The following is an 18,758-nucleotide window of genomic DNA, read 5'->3' on the forward strand; positions in this document are numbered from 1 at the left end:
ACACTTTTAAAAATCCACTGGCAATTCTCTTACTTCATAAGATGTACGTGTGGGATCCAAAGCATTTGAAGTTGTCAAGTTCAAATCAAACATCAAACATCACATATAATCTGTAGACGTATCCTTTATTTTGTTTATTGTACTATTCTTCTTTTAACTCTTAACAACCCATGTTCAACAAAGACCCCATGGAATTCCATGAGATGACAATAAATAATAAACAACTGTATGACATCTGGAAAGTGTGAAAGAACATGCTACAGAAAATTGACATTGATTCCGTAGTAATAGAGTTGCCTTCTTAGGGGCCTTTTTCCAGCATTATATATTTAGTGAAGACTAAACTGTTCACTCACCCACATTCAGGAGTGCTTGCACAATGTTCATCTTAGTTGTTAAAGTCCTGCAGTCTGAGGCAACAGAAGAAAGCACATGATTCCACTTTTTAGGTCTCCTGCCTAGCGTTGCAGTGCGCAGCACTGACCGTGCAGCGCAAGACATTTAGTAGTGTAAAAATGGGGTTTCAGAGACTGACCTAGGAATCGCACACGCTCGTGTGTTTGCTTTTCCTTTTGTGTCCTGCTATTGGCCTTTGCGTGCGTGTTTTTGACCAAGACAGCACGCAATATGCCAAATGCGGGTGCATTGCTCTGCCCATGGCCTATTGGTGTCTATTACATGCACCAAAGGTCATGTGGTTTCAATTATCGTGCCCAGACACGGGCGTGATCATTGAAAGCACATGTTTTGCTGTGGCGCGCGCGCACCACTGGCGGCCATGTTTTTTTTTTTTTACAATAGCGATCGCTTTCACTACGCAGCTGTCTAGGGCTTTCCGTCAGGCACGAGGCTGGTTTTAAGAATACCACCGTACCTGCAGGTAGAAACACGCCATGTGTCTGCATTTTAAAGGACCTGCGGCAACTTATTCTCATTTTTTATTCCGTCATATCCCGTTCTCCTGTGTCTCCTCCCTCTGTTTTGCAGGCTTCCGAAGCCGCCTCCCCTACTGTTCTCACTTTCATTTCTCTGCAAACATCTTCCGCAGTGTGGCTGCCTCTGCCAGCCTCGGCCCCGCACAGCTAGTGCTGCTGCTCATCCCTTCCCTCCTGCAGTCGACTCCCTCGGTGGTCCTGTGTCCTGCTCGCTCTCCTCCCCCTCCTCTTGCAGGCTTCCCTGGTACTGCCACTTGGTCCCTCTCCTTAGGCTACGAAAGCCTTCTCCTCCCCTGCTTGTCGGGCTCTTCCCTCCACTGCAGCCCATGCAGCACTGCTGCTTACCTCTCCGGTGTGGGTCGTGTTCCCGTTTTCTCTCTCCGCAGCTTGGGCTGTCCTGCCTCACAAGGCTTGGGATGCTCCCTGTGTCAGCACCCTCCTGCCCAAGCTGCTTTCCAGCATAGGATAGCGGTAGGGCACAGCAGGTGCCTCCCACAGTCTGGTCATGGGGACCATAGAAAGGTGCAAGGACCCACAGAGTATGACATCCCTTTACTGACCACCTGTCTTCGCCCCCCCACCACAATGTCCTCACTTTGATGTGTGTGCTTCATACGAACAGGAAGCCCCCGCTGCTCCCTTACCATGGTGTGTGTTTGTGATTTCAGAGTTGTGATATCATAGTTTTATATTCACTTGTGCAGCTCTAGTGTCTGGGGTGCACCTTAGCTCAGAGAATCCGTTTTTGGAACCAGGATAGAGGGGTAGTGCATTAGCATTTGGGCATCATTGCTCCTCGTGAAGCCTTTTATAAAGTATATTTAACCAATGTCTCCCCCCCCCCGAAAGGGCACTGACCCTCCCAAAGGAGTGAAGGAGCACGAGCGGAGGGGCTGCACCTTCTGACTTGCGTGAAATGACACAAAGAATCTGTTTCATAGCTGCCTACTGGTATAATTCAAACCAGTGTCTCTGCCCATCTATGCTTATGGAGACCTGGAGAAAGAGGGTCAAAGTGTGTATACGTGAGAAGCAGGGAAACACGCGTGTGTGCAAGGATGGCGCAGGGCTCATGCAGCAGGGGGACTGTGGGTGCTTACAGCCTCAGAAGTGCAGTTTCAGTGCATTGTTTCTCGTTAGAACCTGTCCTGTCCACACCCCTCTTACAGACCCCTTTTTCTTACAGACCTGTCCTACCCAGTGTATTTCAAAATGAAGCTGCCCCTTCTACAGACCTACCCCTTTACAGACCAGGCCTATCCTTACATTTCAAAGGGAAGCTGCCCTCCCCCGTCCCACCACCACCTTACAGACCAGTCCTGCTTAGTTAGTTTCAATTGGGAGCTGCCTTCCTCCTTCTTACAGACATGTCCCTCAGACCTATCCGGCTTCATTTATTTCAATGCAGGGCTGGTACCCGTCTCTTTTACAGACCCTCCGAGCATTTAAATGGGGAGTTGACACCAATTTATTAGTAAGTAGCAGTAAGCAATGAGCTATACCTTATTATTAGGTCTTGGCTCTAGACAACGCATGCACTGTCTCTAAAAGACATATATAGCACTCGGATTGCGCAACCTATTGGCTTTGCCAATGCTTGTTGCTCTTGTGTGATGCCACTACTGCTGGGGAAACCACTCAGAAAGACCCATCACTCCTCTGCCCCCAGTCTTTTGTAAACAGGTGTGTCTCTTGCATTACACAAATTTCCATGTTATGATCTATTCTGCAAGAGTCCAGTTGCACCTTCAAGCTTGGGCTATAGAAAATGTTATCCCAATCCTTCACACAGAATTTAAATTTTTTTAAATGTGGTTTGGAAAATGTTAGTTTTTCTTTCATAGAATGTGTTAGCATCTTACAAGTTGATCAGACGACTGGATTGAGGAAGAGTGGAATGGGTGGTTGGTGCACAGGTTGTTTCAAATGATTTACTTTTGTGTATTGAATTAGTTGAGAGTGTAGAAATCTAAAAAAGGGCTATTCAAAAAATTAAAACAAGAAAGAAAATGCTATGGGGTGTATTGTGGTTCCCGTCTCTTGCTTCTCCGGTTTATGATGAAATGAGATAACCTCAAGAAGGGACCACTACTGGTGTACGCCTATTTAGTTCTCATGACAAATCATGGTCTGTGAAGAAGTGTAACTCAAATAAAATTCTAACTTTCAGGTTCACTGAAATCAATATTATTGTAAGCAATCGGTTGCATTTCTCCAGAGGGAGAAGTTTGTAATTGGGATTTGTACAAGCAGCCTCTTATAAGAGTGCCACAATTTTTGTTTCACAGGCATTTAGTTGAACCAGAATATGAAAGGAATTCCCCATAGTATTCAGCAGAGTACTTTTGTAACAGCTGAAGGTAGGGGCTTCATATATTTATAAACGCTGAGTAACAATACGTAGTCAAAGCTAAAATCCCAACAATTTAATATAGAGTTGCTATTTTGGGGTTGAATGAAGCAATGTTGAGCATACAGTTTGTAAGAAGTTTTTAACTATCCGAAAAAGGTGCTTCCAAAGTTGCAATGAGATTAGACCTTGGTACAGTATCTGTAACTAAAAGTTCTGAAATCTTATCAAGAGATTAAACATTCTTGGTTAAGCTCCTGCAGACTGTTATTTCTTTTTAATATGGAGCTGTGCCAGGTCAGTAAGAATCATCATATCTTAAAAACATTATTAAAGTTTGAGCTATTGGTGTTGCATTATTCAGCAATGCCAATAGCTCAAACTTTAATAATGCGAGACCTATTGCATTGCAAATGCTTGTTTAAATGTGATGTTCTGGCTTCTGTGCCTGGTCACTTCACATGTTTGAAAATATGCAAGTAGAGTCGCGCTTAACATTTGGAAATCAAGTAGTGGTGTTTGGGTGACCTAAATCGTTACATGGTTGCTTTGCAATGCCTGATCAAACTCCCACCAATAACTTGGTGAAACATAAAGTTTGGTGGACAGCCTTAAAGGTCGGCGAAGATCGTGGTCTCAGTCCCCCGAATGAAGGACCACCTATCATAACTGGAGACCTCCACCTGCCTGGCGGGGATCTCAATAATAAAAGTGCATCCACGGGTAGGCAGGTGCACTCTCACTACTGTTGATGTCTAGCCAGTCACCATGTTGAACTGGACAGCTCAGCATTTTCTCTGTCTTTGTAGTAACAAAATCACAAAACATAGGTTGCTGCTGCAACACAAAAGAACAAATGTTTCTGTGCATCAGGGATAGTTGAACATTTCCCATCAGGTCTGCCATGTCTTGCATGACTTACCCAGGTGGTAAAGGCCGTGACGTTGTTCCATGGTGGCGGAGGAACCACGGTACCAAGAGTCTCTACTAGCAGAGGTGGCTACGGTTCTACAAACAGAAACCCATTGATTCTCACACCCCTAAATGGGGTGGGGAATGGTGATTTTTGGTGAGGCAGGAATACCATTGATTTATGGTGGTCCTCCCCTCACCACCAAACTCTGCCCCTCAATGTATATTGAGGATAGATGTTGAGAAGTGATCCTAAACTAAACTTGTAAGAAGGGAGGAACGAGTTTTTGGTGTGTATTAATGCCCACAAAATATGAAGGCATTTTCCAGAAGAATGTTCTTGCGATGCTGCTTCCTCTATATGTATTTTTATATTTCTTTATAGATCTATTTTTTTTAAATATATTTGTAAACCATGTCTCGCTGCTGGTTGCCCACCAGAGTGCTTCATGTCTGAAGACATGAAGCTTATAATCACAACAATAATTCTTGAGCATAAAAGCAGGATGTGCCCTACCAGGTTGCGTTTGTGATCCTCCTAACACCCAATGTATATATTATGGTAAGCGTGCCTTTCCCGTGCCCTGCCTACACAGCGGGTCTGGCCTTAGGCACCTCACATAGAATAAAGGCCCTGATTGAGTGTTCGGCGGATGCGTTACTCCATCACAAACATGGAGGGATACCCCGTCCGCTAAATTACAACAGCCATTGGACAAAAAGGACGTGTAATATGATGAACGAGATATCCATCACATTTGTAACACAGTAACCCATCCGCTGAACTCTAAATCAGGTCTATTGTTGACCAGACTCATAAAAAAAGTAACAGTAAAGCGGAAAACTTACATTTTGGCCTGAATGTACTTTTACATTTTTTGGACAGCGAATCTGGCGGGACAACGTCCAGATGATTTTTGGTGGAGCGCCCAGTCTGCCAAACTCTAACTGTACTCAGCTATGTGGCCTGTAACTTAGCAGCACGCTTGACAAATCTCAAAATGTTTGTACTGTGCGCATGTCTGACATTTCTTATTTACTGATCTCAGTAAACGGCTTTGCGTCAAGGATGGTTGCGGTTTGCTGGATGCAAAAAGAGGTGAGGCTCAATGACAAAGAAATAAGAAAAACAACTCAAAGCATTGTAAAACATAAAACAATAATGCTAAATAGCAAAATGTAAGAATAAAAACAATGTATCTGTTATTTTCTTTTAAACCTAAGAAATATGCAATTTCTTCATCAGCTGTATTTTTTAGTTTCATAAATCAATAAAGAGCAGGATACCATCAAGCTGCTGCTCCTGGTTTGAGGTCCTTACCTCGGTAGCAATACACGTCATAGGCTGCGCTGGAGTCAGGGAACCCTGTCTGGTTCCGGAACAGGAAGATGGTTTTCACTCCCGGCGAGCTTCCGCCGCAGCGCTCCCGCGGTGTGATGATGGGGTACCGCACGCTGCCATCGGACAACCAGCCGGGGTTGCATTGGTCAAGACCGTCATTCCAGGCTGCATAGAGCTGGCCGGTCGTCGCTATTTCGGCTCCTAGCTCTCTACAGTGGTTCTTGGCCTGCTCCAGGCTGAATTTTGTTGGGGTGGATTCCAAAAACACCTCTCCTACAACACAAAAGCAAGGTTCATTGCACAAGATAGACAGTTGGACATCAATAAAAAGCAGCAGGAATCTTCTTGGCTGTGCAAATGTTTTGGATGCTTGAACTTCATGAATTCTCAGGTAGTAGGCTTGTGTCACTGATTTAATGTTCCTCACTCCATTGTGTCATGTGGGTGGATGACCAAGGGCCTGCTCACATAAGTAGGCCAATGTCCATATGGAGTCTGGACTCACCATTGTCTGCATGCAACTTACAAGGCCCATGCTGGAAAATGTAAAGTTAGAGAAAGACATTAATTGATGAACACAAAAGTTCATGCCTTTGTGTTCAAGATCCTGCCATCAGGTGTGCAGCTGTCAGTAGTGTAGTACATGTAGTGGCGCCGGAGCCTGGGGCAGGAGCGGCGACATAGGTAAGAGCGGTATGGCGATGGGGCGCGAGGGGAGTCGACAGACGACGGGATAGGTAAAACCTTTTTTTTAAAAACACCTTATGCTTGCAGCATTGCCGACTCGGCGATTAGGCGAGTGAAAGGTAAGTGGTTTTATTCATTTTTTTATTTAATTTTAATATCCTGTCATCTGTCGACTTCCCCCGCCCCACTGCCCCACCACTCTTACCCATGCCAGCCACACCTGGCCAGGGGTTTGAGGGACCCTCTGGACACTGAACCCCAAATACAAAATAATTTGTTTGCGAGATGTTGAAAACCCATAGCACATTGCTATGCCCGTGCCTGTAATGCAAGCAGGGGCTTATCACATTACGACTTCCATTGCACAAAACCGGTGCCATGTTTGTTCTTGTGAAAGGAAAAGTGACCGTCAATAGCCACAGATCTGTGTGCATCACTTTGCCAGCAAAGGGTTCATACAGATCTTACACTTTCAAATCTCCGATCCAGCTCCCATACAAATGTTGCACAGTTCAATTTGTGCAAAAATGTACCATATGTTCATGCCCAAACTCCCAATGTGAATTTGCTCAAGCACAGATTTTTTTCTGAACAAAGCAAATAATTTAAAGCCCTCCAGCCATTTCCCATTGACACCTGTGCATGTCATCCAAGGGCATTACAAGAATGTAATTAAGTATTGTGCATCTGAGTCAAAGATCTGATTCTGAACTATGTTTTAGGTAACAAACTTATTACCAGGCGGTACTCGACTGCCTGGTTGGACCCCGATGATGAAGCATGACACCAACCAGGTTGGTGTGTGAGAGGTTTATTAACAAGACTAATTGAGTCCTGCCACCAGGCCATCAGCCACAAGTGACCAAGTAAATTGAACACAGTGGGCCAGTCCACATTGATTCTTAACAAACTTATTAGCCCCCTGCTTATTTTTGGTAGCCTTTTGGTTCAGGCCCTCCAGATGTTTCCCATTGTACACCAGTTTGTATAACATTTGATTACCATAAATTCTATGCTCCCAGAAGTTTTGGTTGAGAGGCCAGAACTTGGTCAGATTTGGGATCTGGCACACCCTATCACCGACTTGAGCATGGTCTCTGCATGCCGGTGTCTGGAAGATTTTAATCCGGAAGTCTTTTGGTTTCTAAAGGTTCCTATACAGAAGTTTAGCAATATCCAAATTCTCAACAGACATTCACTGGGCCTGGAGGAAATAGAAAATAGCTCTATGCATGAGCCCCAAAAAAACAACAAACTCACTCCCATTAATAGTGGTTGTATGACGTTACAATGCATACTTTTACAACGCATGACTTTACAACGCATTTTTACATCGCAACATCCTTTACATCACAGGATTTTACATCGCATGTCACTACAACGCATTTTTAGAAACTACCTTTCCAACGCATTCAATTACATCGCATTATACATTTACAACGCATACCATTACAACGCATACCATTACATCGCATACCGTTACATCGCATTTAAGGTAAGTGTTGGATAGTGTAGGGGTAATAATTACTATTCTAACTCCAGTGAGTGCAACAGTAGGGTAAATGTTGGATAGTGTAAGGGTACTATGCGTTGTAATGGTACGCAATGCCTGCGTTGTAGTGACATGCATTGTAATGGTATGCGTTGTAGTGACATGCGATGTAATGCCTGCGTTGTAATGGCATGCGATGTAAAGGATGTTGCGATGTAAAAACTGCGTTAGTGTGATGTAAAAATTGCGTTGTAAATGTTGTTTCCCATTTATAGTATGACCTCTTGGAATCGTGGGACAGATTTAGTAACATTTTGCGGCGGGCTTGCGTTACAAAAGTGCGCGCTTGAAAGTTACCTCAAAGTAACGCAAAGCAGGCATTCATTGGCGCTCTCAATCAACCACCCATGGTTTGCTGTACAACGCCTTATCTTCTAACAACGGTAGACAGGGCTTTGCACCAACAAATAATGGGACTTTTTTTTCAAAAAAAAATTAGCGAGCGTGGTGTTACGCCAAATCTGGCAACGCTGAACTCGGACATTTTAAAAACGCGGGGATGCGCTGTATTTACAAGAATACGGCGCACCCCTGCGTTCCCCCTAGTGCTGGTGCTTAAAAAGCTGTTCAGCGCCAGCGCAGGCACCCTTGCACCATGTCACAAAGGTGCCTGCACTGCGGGGGTGATTGTTTATGTGCAGGAAGAGATAACTTCCTGCACATAAACAATCAATAGTGGCGATTTGCTCTTTCTATGAGTGCTGCAAACCAACACTCATAGAAAGAGCAAAAAACAAGGAGAATTCTCCTCGTATCGCCATTCTAAGACCCGGTATTACTGGCCTTCGTTTTTGGCGCCGCCCCAGCCTTGTAAATCTGGGGCGGCGTCAAAACGCAATGGGTGTTGCAGCGGAATGCCCACTGCATTACCCTTTGCCCGCCCCTTTGATTTAGTAGACTGTGGCGGACAAGAGCATATTTACAAGGTGGCATTAAGTGGCTTAGGGCCACCTTGTAAATATGGAGAATGGCACAATGCCACTGGAGTGTCAGAAATAGTGACCCCCGGTGGCATTAGGGGCTTGTGAATATGCCCCCAAGACTCTTTCAGGCAGGTGTTACACAGGAGACATATTTTCATTTCTCCTGACTTTTCAGACTTTGCATTTTTGGTGCACTGTACAGCACACACCGAAAGAGTGAAAAGATTTACCGTTTGTCCAAGAATAGTGTTTTAAACTGGAAGGGGGCACTTCGTGTACAAAACCTATGGTAGACATCAGGCACACACCTTTGCACTATAGTCCAAAGGTATATGCATGGTGCTAGGCTGCGTGATTGTGTGGCAGCACCAGGCAAGAGAGATGTATGACGTTTCAACGCATGCTTTTACCGCGCATGCCTTTACAACGCAGGTTTTACAACGCAAGTCGTTACAACGACTTGCGTTGGGGGGCGCTGGATAGTGAATAGTTTAATTTACTATTCCAACTCCAGTCCCCGTGGATAGTAGGGAAGGTGTTGGATAGTAAATTAAACTATTCCCTATCCTAGAGCGCCCCCCAGCGCAATGCGTTGTAAACGTTGCGCCGTAATGGTAGTGCGTGGTAAAAGTTGCGTTGTAAAGGATGTTCCCCGGCAAGAGAGCAGCAGTGCTATATATTAGTAGACAGGAGGCTGCCCTTCTCTCTTCCTTTCACGCAACGCAGTGCTGCCCACGTTTATTTTCCAATGAAACACCCCATAGATTATGTGATAAAAAACATACATTAGAATACAATAATAAGATGGATGGATTACCGTGCAGCTCCTCAACATAGCAGTATACGTCGTACATGTCTTCGGGATCCACCACGCCGTAATTACGAACCCCGGGGTGTCCGTCCATGTCTCCGTAGCAGCCCTCGCGGGGAACCTGGATGGGGTATCTGCCATGGTATTCAAGAGAAAGTTTATCTCATAACTGCAGATGCAGGGAAAAAACACAAGTACAGTAGACTACAACAGTGAGAAAGAAATGCAAAATACCCATTAGTGATTGGTGGTATATGAATTCTGTCATATTTGGCACCGTACAATGTACACCACTAATTAGAACTAAGGGGGTGCAAAATTCACAAAATTAGTTGGACGTGATTGGCAAAATTTGGGGGAAATTGTGTGAAATTATGCAGAATTAAGTAAAATGCAAAACCAGCATTTGGCACTATAGTTTAGCATGAAATGCATCCTTGCTTCCATTTTGTACACAAGGACACCTTTTGCCACAAAAAAATAGTGCAAGAAAACGCAAACAGCAGCTGTTTGCATTCCGGTCATTCCTGTTGTTCTTGCGGGTTTGTGCTGATTTTTTTAACAATAAACATCCTGTAGTTACTCAACATCATGTAATAGGGTACTTTTGGGAATTTCATGTAACAAGCGTAAAGCAAAACTATCAAAATTAGGAGATATCATGCGGGCAGAACGGTAATTATCTGTTTTATTGTTCTTGCACTTTTATGGCCCTAGTGCCCGAAATAAAGTTAATAAATGGAAATGGTAATCTCTCCATGGCCTAATTGGAACATTATCACCACATGAACTAAAGGGTTGTATTTTGGAACCACGCAGGCGTTAATCACGTCTGCCTTATAATGCGGTCTGAACAACAAATGTGTCTTTACAACGCATTCCGTTAAAACGGAAGTCATTACAACGACTTACCTCAGGGAAAGCACTGGAGTTCTAATTGTATAATTTACTATTCCAACTCCAGTCTGTTCAACAGGAGAGAAAGTGTTGGATTTAAAGTCCAACATCAATCCAAGAGCGTTTTCCTTGATGCAAGTCGTTCTAACCAATTGCGTGATAAAGGATTGCGTTGTAAAGACGCATCCGTGGTTTGGACCATGCTGTTAAAGCATAGTGTGCTTCGCGCTGCGGTATAAAGGCTGTTTCCCAAACTAAAGCTCTTCTACCTCCTTTTTTCCACATTTCAATAATGTCCCTTCCCCCTACGACTTGTTCCATCGTTTCTAGCCATGTTCATGCCGTAATCAGTTCCAGTAGAAAGTTATTTGCTTTTTTTAGAGCACTAAAAAAGGAATAGGTAGCTGAGCGCGTTATACGGAGGATAAGCCTATGAAACTTTATGTACATAGTTGTATATGAGGGAGTGTGTAAAGATGCAAACTTTATTGCCTTGTTGTGAGGTTTTGGCCAAGGCACAGATCCAACGGTGGGGAGAACATCCTTTACGGCGCGGATGTTACCCCGCGCTACCATTATGATGTGTCTCTTACAACGCAAGTCGTAACCACGACTTGCGCTGGAGGGCACTCAAGGACAAGGAATAGTTAATTTACTATTCCAACACCTTCCCTACTATCCACGGGGACCGGTTTGGAATAGAAAATTAAACTATGCCTAAGTCCGCACCCTACAGCGCAAGTCGTAGTAACGACTTGCGTTGTAAAACACGCATTGTAACGGTACGCGTGGTAATAGCCTGCGTCGTACCGTCATACATCCAACGGTGGTGTCAGCGGTCATGATAGCCGTGTCTGCTTTGGCTACTGAATCCCGCAATGAAGGTAGCCGCAGATGACGCACCTTGAGAAAGTGTGGGAGACTTACATTATGATTACAGATCCCTGGGGAGACTTAAATGTAGGACATACGATGACAAAGTTACAGAAAGGTGTCTTTGAAAGAGCTGTGTTTTCCGTATATTTCTAAAAGTGGAAAGAGATTCAGCATCATGGATGCCATATAGACAGGGTTACCTGATGTCGGTGTACAGTTGTTGAAAGATTGGGACAAAGGGCCCGATTTAGCGTACACTAAAAGATGTCAGATGTCCTGTCCGCCCTATTCAGAGTGCATACACATCTATGCTCTTAAAATGGAATGAGGGGCAACCTGTCACTTTATGACAGACATTCTGTATCCACCAAACTCAAAATCAGGGCTGAAGTCCTCTCCTTGGAGTATTGTATCAGAATATCATTGTCAGAATACCACTTGATTCACTGAGTCCTAAATATTGTTTACAAAGTTGTTGCCCCATTGGAATGAATGGTAAAAAAGTACATTGGTCATGGGACATAGGCGCACTGTGCGGCTACCATTGTGATTGGACAGTGCATTGTTAAGATGTTGACTTTTATAGAATAAGAGTAGAGTACCATTATCAGATGGCAGGCTTTAATAGGAAGAAGGATATAGGCACCATTTGTGATCCCTCATCGAAACTGGAAAGGGTTCCATTTTTGAATGGTGCGCGTTCTTAGGAAAATGGATATAGAGGTGTGATCTCATTGTGCTTGGAGACTGCTCTATTTAAAAGGTACAGCAGGGACTATCATAACACTTACGAGTGCTCAATTTTCACATGGTCAGCTCTCATCGATAAAGGTACATAGGTACCATGGGTACCAGTAGTGGACTCGGAGAGCGCTCAAGCTTAAGATGGTTGAGTTTCATAGAAAAGGTGTCTAAACATATATTTTTTTGCCCCTGTTTAGCATTATTTTTTGTTTTGGCTAAAAATAACTCCCACGGCGTGAGTTTCAATAAAATAAAATACAACTCAATGGCCCTGGCATGCAGTGAGTTGTCTCCTTGTGTGCTAGACCATTGTTTGTTTTCCCTGTCCAGGACCACCATGCCTTGCATGGCGGCCCCTAGCAGGGAAAATTATTTATGGTCACCCTGCCCTAATTAGGGTGGGTGCAATTTTCACAGTGACCTCGCAGCCCAGGTGTGGATGGGCTGCCAAGTCAATGGTTCCTGTTGGCAAAGCTAGCTAGGTCTCTGTTGGCAGAGTCCTTACTGTCCCCCCACCTCTAATATGGAAGGTTGAGCTCCATGTTGGAATGCATAGTATCTGCCAAATTTGTGCATATGCCCTACACTAAATGATTGCCTTACATAAATTAGCACCTAGATGACGTTTTCACCGACCGTCGGCTGCAAAATAATATTTCTGAGCTGTTCATTCATTGTAACTGTTGCTTTTATACTCATTGTGATCACAAATTTGCACTTTCTGGAGCAAAGTAGCCCAGAATTAGACAAAACTGCCATGTACATGTGCAATTTAATGAGTTTCCATTTCTTAAATTTTCTAGGGCCATGGCTTCAACGCGGGTGTACTGGGTATACAACATACGGCCAGTGTCTCCACTCTGCTTTGAACCCTGTAATTCCTGAATGGACTATACAATTGTTCCAATGATCCACTAACAGATGTGGCTCATACTACACAAATACCCTGAAATATATAAGTGCATCACATGCTAGTTGTCCAATATGATGAATATGGTATAAAAAGCACAGAGTAAGCTTTTCTGCTCTAACTTTCAATTTTAAATGAATTATTTTAAAACTGCTGCCCACCTCACAGTCTGGTCTGCGATCCAGCCGGCATCGCACTGCTCATATCCGCTTTGGTAGGCAGCAAACAGTTGCTCAGCTGTGGCTATGTGGGCACTGATCCTGGAGCAGGCTTCCTGCGCTTTGGCAAAGGTGAAGGTATAGCGCGTGGAGCCCTCCCGATAGAGGAAGACAACTCCTATGGCAGAAAGAAGAAGCTGTAAGACCATCATGGCAACTGCTAGCATGGTGCAGCATTGAGCGAAACATCGTTGCCCAGAATAAAGCCTTCATCAGTGTAGGAAAGTGTTTATTACCTTTGACATTCACTTCCACCAGGTCGTGGTCATCCTCGATTCCATGCTGAACATCACACCTATATATTCCTGAGTCATTTGATCTGAGTTCAGACAGGACTAACGTGACATCTGACGCGTACACTGCATAAAAGGGTAAGGCGACTCGGAAGCGGTAAGCTTCACTGATTTTGACTTTCCTTCCTCGAGCCACTAGGATTTCCACCTCCTTCTCATCTGTGATGAAGCTCCATTTCACCCGTGGTGTAGTCAGTGCAACAGGGCGGCTAGAAGTTGAGGTTTCCACTGGGGCCAGATAGGTAATATGGCACGGTATGGTTAGGGTCCCAGAGAGGACAGCTTTTATCGGTTGATGTTGGGGAATGGACACTCGCAGAGCTTTCTTGTCATCTGTAGGGGGAAAGAAAAAGCATTAAGAGACAGACATGCAACCAAAAACACATAAATGAGAGCAAACAATGGATGCTAAAATAACAAAAATGTGGTCAATTTTGTAGTAGTATTAGTAGGAAAACATACACTGTTTACATTATGGTATACTGCAGATGTTGTCTAGTACAACTTAGCATCTGTCAAACTCAAAATAAAAGACATGAAGTCTGAGGATGCTAGTGACGAGTCAAAGAGCTTAGATTATCCTTCTGAGCTTGACCACAACTGCTGTCAGATCACGTGAAGAAACTTCTGAAGTTCTGCAGAAGCTGGTTTATTCTTTTTTTTTTTAAATAGATATCAATTAGCAAGTGTTGTTACTGTGCCCAGTATATAAGAGTCAAACCAGCACAATATAATCAGAAAAGACATTATTTGAGTATGCTAAACATGACATACTTGACACCCTCCCCTCAAGAAGTTAGGAGACACCACTATGTCTTTTATTCACACTATCTACACTTTCCCTCCCTTGGTACCAGATATTTGATGTGCTCACTACTCTAATCTCATTTACGGGATGTGCAACATTATGTAGCAATAGTGCTGATTCAGCTTTGTTGCAGATATCTACAGTGAAACTATGGTATATACCAGAGATTGGACGCCAACATTCCCATTAGCCCAATAACTGATTAAGCTGAGTTTGCATGGTGCTGGTTTATTATGAAGATAAGTATCATTAGACTTCTCTGTGGTACAAAAATATCGAGGCCCATATGTATGCAGCATTTGTGTTGTCCTTGCATCACAAGGACAACAAAAAGCCTTCAGTCATATTTACAAAGCCATGCAAGGCCTGATCAGCGTGGCCTTTTGTGGCATTGTAAAGAAATGTAGCCCAAGGTTGCTGTTTGCGCTGTGCCATGTTACATTTCAACTTGGGAGGTGTTGCACGGGTACAGCTTGCCCGTTCCGATACATCCACCCAAGGTTTTGGGTGAATTCCAAGATTTACAAAGACTTGTTCACCCGCGAATATGTATTATTTCTATCCCTTCCCAAATGAGGCATAATGGTAAAAAATATTTTCATTTCTCCTCGTTATTTCCTCTTTTCATGTGTGTTGCATTCTGCAGCACACGTAGAAAGAAGACACTGCCTCAGAGAGTTGTTTTTATGTAGGAAGGGGCCACTTCCCCCACAAAAACAAACCTGCCTGTAATGCAGGCCCCAATGCTAGGCTGCACACGTACACGCTAGTGCAAGGAGAGGGCAGAAATGCTAAATATGTTTGTAAGTATGGAGCATTTCTGCTCTCTGCCTTTCATGCAACACAGCACAGCAACTTTGCTCGCTGCCCTGCGTTGTGTGACAGTAAGGATTTGGGGTACGTCAAGCGGGAGTACAAGAGCTCCTCACTTCAGGGAAATTTTGCAGGTTCGATAACACTGAAACCCGTGAATGTACCAGTCCTTCAGGAATTCTCAAGGAATATTGGCTAAACAAAAAGCAAGTTGCTGCGGTCCAAAATGTGATAGAGTCCTCGTGTAATGCTGCCAAAGTCTGACCCAACTTTGATGTACTTGAAATCGCGGGGTCGTCCTGACATTGGACAACTCTTTTTTCCCTTTTGTATCTTGACTATAAGAATTGGGTAAGATTGACTCGCCGTTCCCTAAAGCCTTGAGAAAGCCCCTGCACATCATCCAGGGGGTCGAAACATGTGTCGGCTGGGAGAATTGTTTCTTATAGCAGGAATTAAATAAAGGACTTTAATAATTATAATACTAAACTTAATAGTTTCAAACCCTAGATTGATTCCATTTTTGAACAAAAGCCATGCTATATTGTTATCTGTCTACCCTAGTCATTAGAAAGTGTGGTAAAAACTCTAGCTGCCTCTCAAAGCCAGAAACAGATGCAAGGTTGTTTTTAGTGCATAGAAGGCCTTCCTCTTGGCAGATAGGTCGACAAAACTAAAGCTCACTGCAACAGCTTTAACTCCATGGATGATTAAACTGGGACGTGAACATTTTATCAAACTCCAGTGGTGACCAGTTCAGGTAAGCGTGGTGGGGTGGGGCAGGGAGTGACAGGCGACGGAATAGGTTAAATAAATAAATAAATAAAACCACTTACCTTGCGCTTGCTGCATCCCCGACTTGCCGATGCGGAGAGCGCAAGGTAAAGGGTTTTATTTAATTATTTTACCTATTCTGGCATCTTCACTCACCCCCCGCCCCGTCCTGCCCTACCGCGCTGACCTGCACTGGCCGCCACTGAAAAACTTCAGTCTGTTCACATTCTTTGTGCAAAGTAGAAGTATCTGGGTGAGAGATCATTTATCCAGCTCTCTGTAAAGCCTCATCCCTGCCACTATTTAGAAAGAAACTAAGGGACAGGTGTGCTATTTTACAGAACGCATTGCCGCAACCAAAGTTGCTGCCATGTGGGAAAGGAGAGAGTAGGAGAGTGCATATTTAATAAGATTTGACGTTGCTGCTCTTTCCTCCGACTCACTTTAAAATTGTTCCCACTTTGTACGTGTGCTGTACAGTGCAGCATGCAAAGTTTGCAAAGTGTGGAGAATTTTTTTTTCTCCCACTTTACAACAGCTTCAAAGAGGTTTAAATTGTTTTGCACAAATCCCTGTTTACCATTGTTATTATATATGGCTTTGTGTCAAAAACCGTGTGAGGTCCAATGCGACCACCATGAGACCACCGTGAGTAGTCACATGGGACAGCCCATGTACCACCCATGGAACACCCTTTGACGCAAAGTATCAGAAAGTGCTATTTGCTGCATTTTTACACACTTTTCCAGTGCAAAAACATTTTCCGCTGGAAAATAAACAGTTTATCAAGATTGTGCTGATTAGTATGACTTCTTTAGATTTAACTTGTACTACCTCTGTTTTCCGATGCTGTAAACAGAAGGATTTTTGTGCTAATTGTTGCTATTTGTAAGTTGTCATATGTAGCACAGTTACATTTTTGGTTTAGTTCCTGGCATGCTAAGTAAAATAAATAAAATAATTCTTTGAGAACAGAAGACCTGAACGTTCCCCGGTCGGCGAGGTGGATGCCAGCATGGCCTGGATGAGGACAAACAGCAGCGAGATGGTCCCCATCGCTCCTCCTTCGACAAAATGCCAAATCCAGTTCCTAAAATGAGAAAAAGGGATTATAGGGGAGGAATGGTGACGCGTTTTCCACAGGAGGCTGTACACTCAAGATGGCTGACACCAATGCATGATTTGTAAAAATAAAAAAGTGCCAAGGCTCTCAGGGTCAACTGCAGCTTACACCACACATAGCCTCTGCTACGCTCCCAATGATAGTAACAGCACATCTACTAACCATCACACTACCGCAAGAGTGACATTTCTGACTATTTCAAGCCACCAAAGCTATAAGAAAGGCTTCAGTGGCAGGTAATAGTAATTTTTAATGTCTATTGAACTAATAATGACCTGATGTTGTAGTCATCCTAAATTAGCCAGATGGCGCCATCTTGTGCCAGACTGTCACAAATGTCTGTGTTGACAATTAAGTGCTGGTGCCAAGCACCGGAAACCACCGGCTCAAATTAAGCAGTGGCTGACACATGAGCACAGTACATGCAGGTGAGGGATTTAAAAATACGTTTTGTCTATCTCCAGCAAGGTATGCTCAAGCTCATCGATGCAAAGGTTGTGGACATTCTTGCTTCTTTCCTTGATGTATAAGAAACTATGGTCGTAGTGTGAAGTTATACTATTGAAGTTCTCCAAAGTTTCTCTGGCCCATATACTGTTTGTCTTTCTTTCAACTGATGGCTTTCAGATAGATCTTTTATTTGCCCATATCCCTGTGAATAGGATGACCAGCCATTCCGGATAAGCTAGTACAGTCCCAGTTTTTCGCCATCTGTCCCAGAAATAACCCAGTAAATTAAGCATGTCTCATTTTTCAGACAGGGTCCGCTGACCACAGAAGAAGCAAGGTGTCATATATTCAGTGAAGAATTAGTTAGCAGCCCTTTGCAGAAAGAAAATAAGAGCAAAGATGATACTGTGTGACACAATTTGCATTTAATTCCCTTTAATGCCCCGTTCTAAAAAAGTAGGATTGCTTAATCTTCGTTCTTTTTGCTTCCTACTACCCTTACCCCCTAAATCGCCCTCCAATGGTGTAGTGGTATTTTGCACCACATGGGTGAAATGTATTGTTACGTCTTACCCTAGCCTAAAAAGAGTCATCATACTGATTTACCAGGTGTTGAATGCAGAGTGAAAATGCCTCCCTGCTCCCTGTTATTGACTCTTCTTTTCTACATTAGTTATCTTAAAAGCATGCAATGTGTCAGAAAATTTGCTGTTTTTTCTTTATTCCTGTAAATAATATTTATTTTAGTAATATTAGTGTTGTGTGGAATAAAATTACTGTCTCCAATCTCTTTTTTGCTGAATATTGTAATTACTAACAAACTTATATAATATATTTAAAACTCAATACTTCTGGTAACCAGTTCCAATTGGGCGCACTACTGTAAGTATGGGTAAAGTAACAATACACGAGTATATTTAGTGCATCAAAAGTTTGGAAGAGAGGTCGGCTACCAGACAACCCCACAGAGACCCACGTAGTGAGTACCAAAACAATATAAATACAATCCTCCCTGGGCACTAACCATACAGTAAGTATCAATGTTGATAATGGTAAGATCTGTGCAATCAAAATAGATACAACCAGGAACAACAACTATCTATCACAAAAAAATATATATCATAATTCAACAGTCAATTCTTAGTGTAATCCATAGCATAATTCATCCAATTTGTTCTTGTAACAATGGTCCAACTCAGAAGTCTTCGAATGTGTTTATTTCAAATCAATTGTTAATAGTTCCAAAAGAAAAGCCAATTCTTCCTCTTTGAAAAAAGGGCAGCCAACACGTGTTTCGTCATGTACTATTCTGTGCCAAATGACTTCATCAGGGCTCTCTC

At 43.3% G+C, this 18,758-nt stretch overlaps 1 protein-coding gene across 1 annotated transcript in view; it reads right to left on the reverse strand.

Moving 5' to 3' along the window:
• Positions 1-16,924, reverse strand: part of BCAN (brevican) — a 69,559-nt gene extending 52,635 nt beyond the window's left edge. The window contains exons 1-5 of the mRNA XM_078669469.1: positions 16,826-16,924; positions 13,394-13,783; positions 13,101-13,275; positions 9,519-9,646; positions 5,519-5,812 (exon numbers count right to left, since the gene is read on the reverse strand). Of these exons, the coding sequence (XP_078525595.1) occupies positions 5,519-5,812; positions 9,519-9,646; positions 13,101-13,275; positions 13,394-13,783; positions 16,826-16,901 (1,063 nt within the window). The 5' untranslated portion in view covers positions 16,902-16,924. The remainder of the gene's footprint in view (positions 1-5,518; positions 5,813-9,518; positions 9,647-13,100; positions 13,276-13,393; positions 13,784-16,825) is intronic.
• Positions 16,925-18,758: the final 1,834 nt, after the last annotated feature.

This window comes from Lissotriton helveticus, chromosome 12 (genome assembly GCF_964261635.1).
Source record: "Lissotriton helveticus chromosome 12, aLisHel1.1, whole genome shotgun sequence".
Lineage (NCBI taxonomy): Eukaryota > Metazoa > Chordata > Amphibia > Caudata > Salamandridae > Lissotriton > Lissotriton helveticus.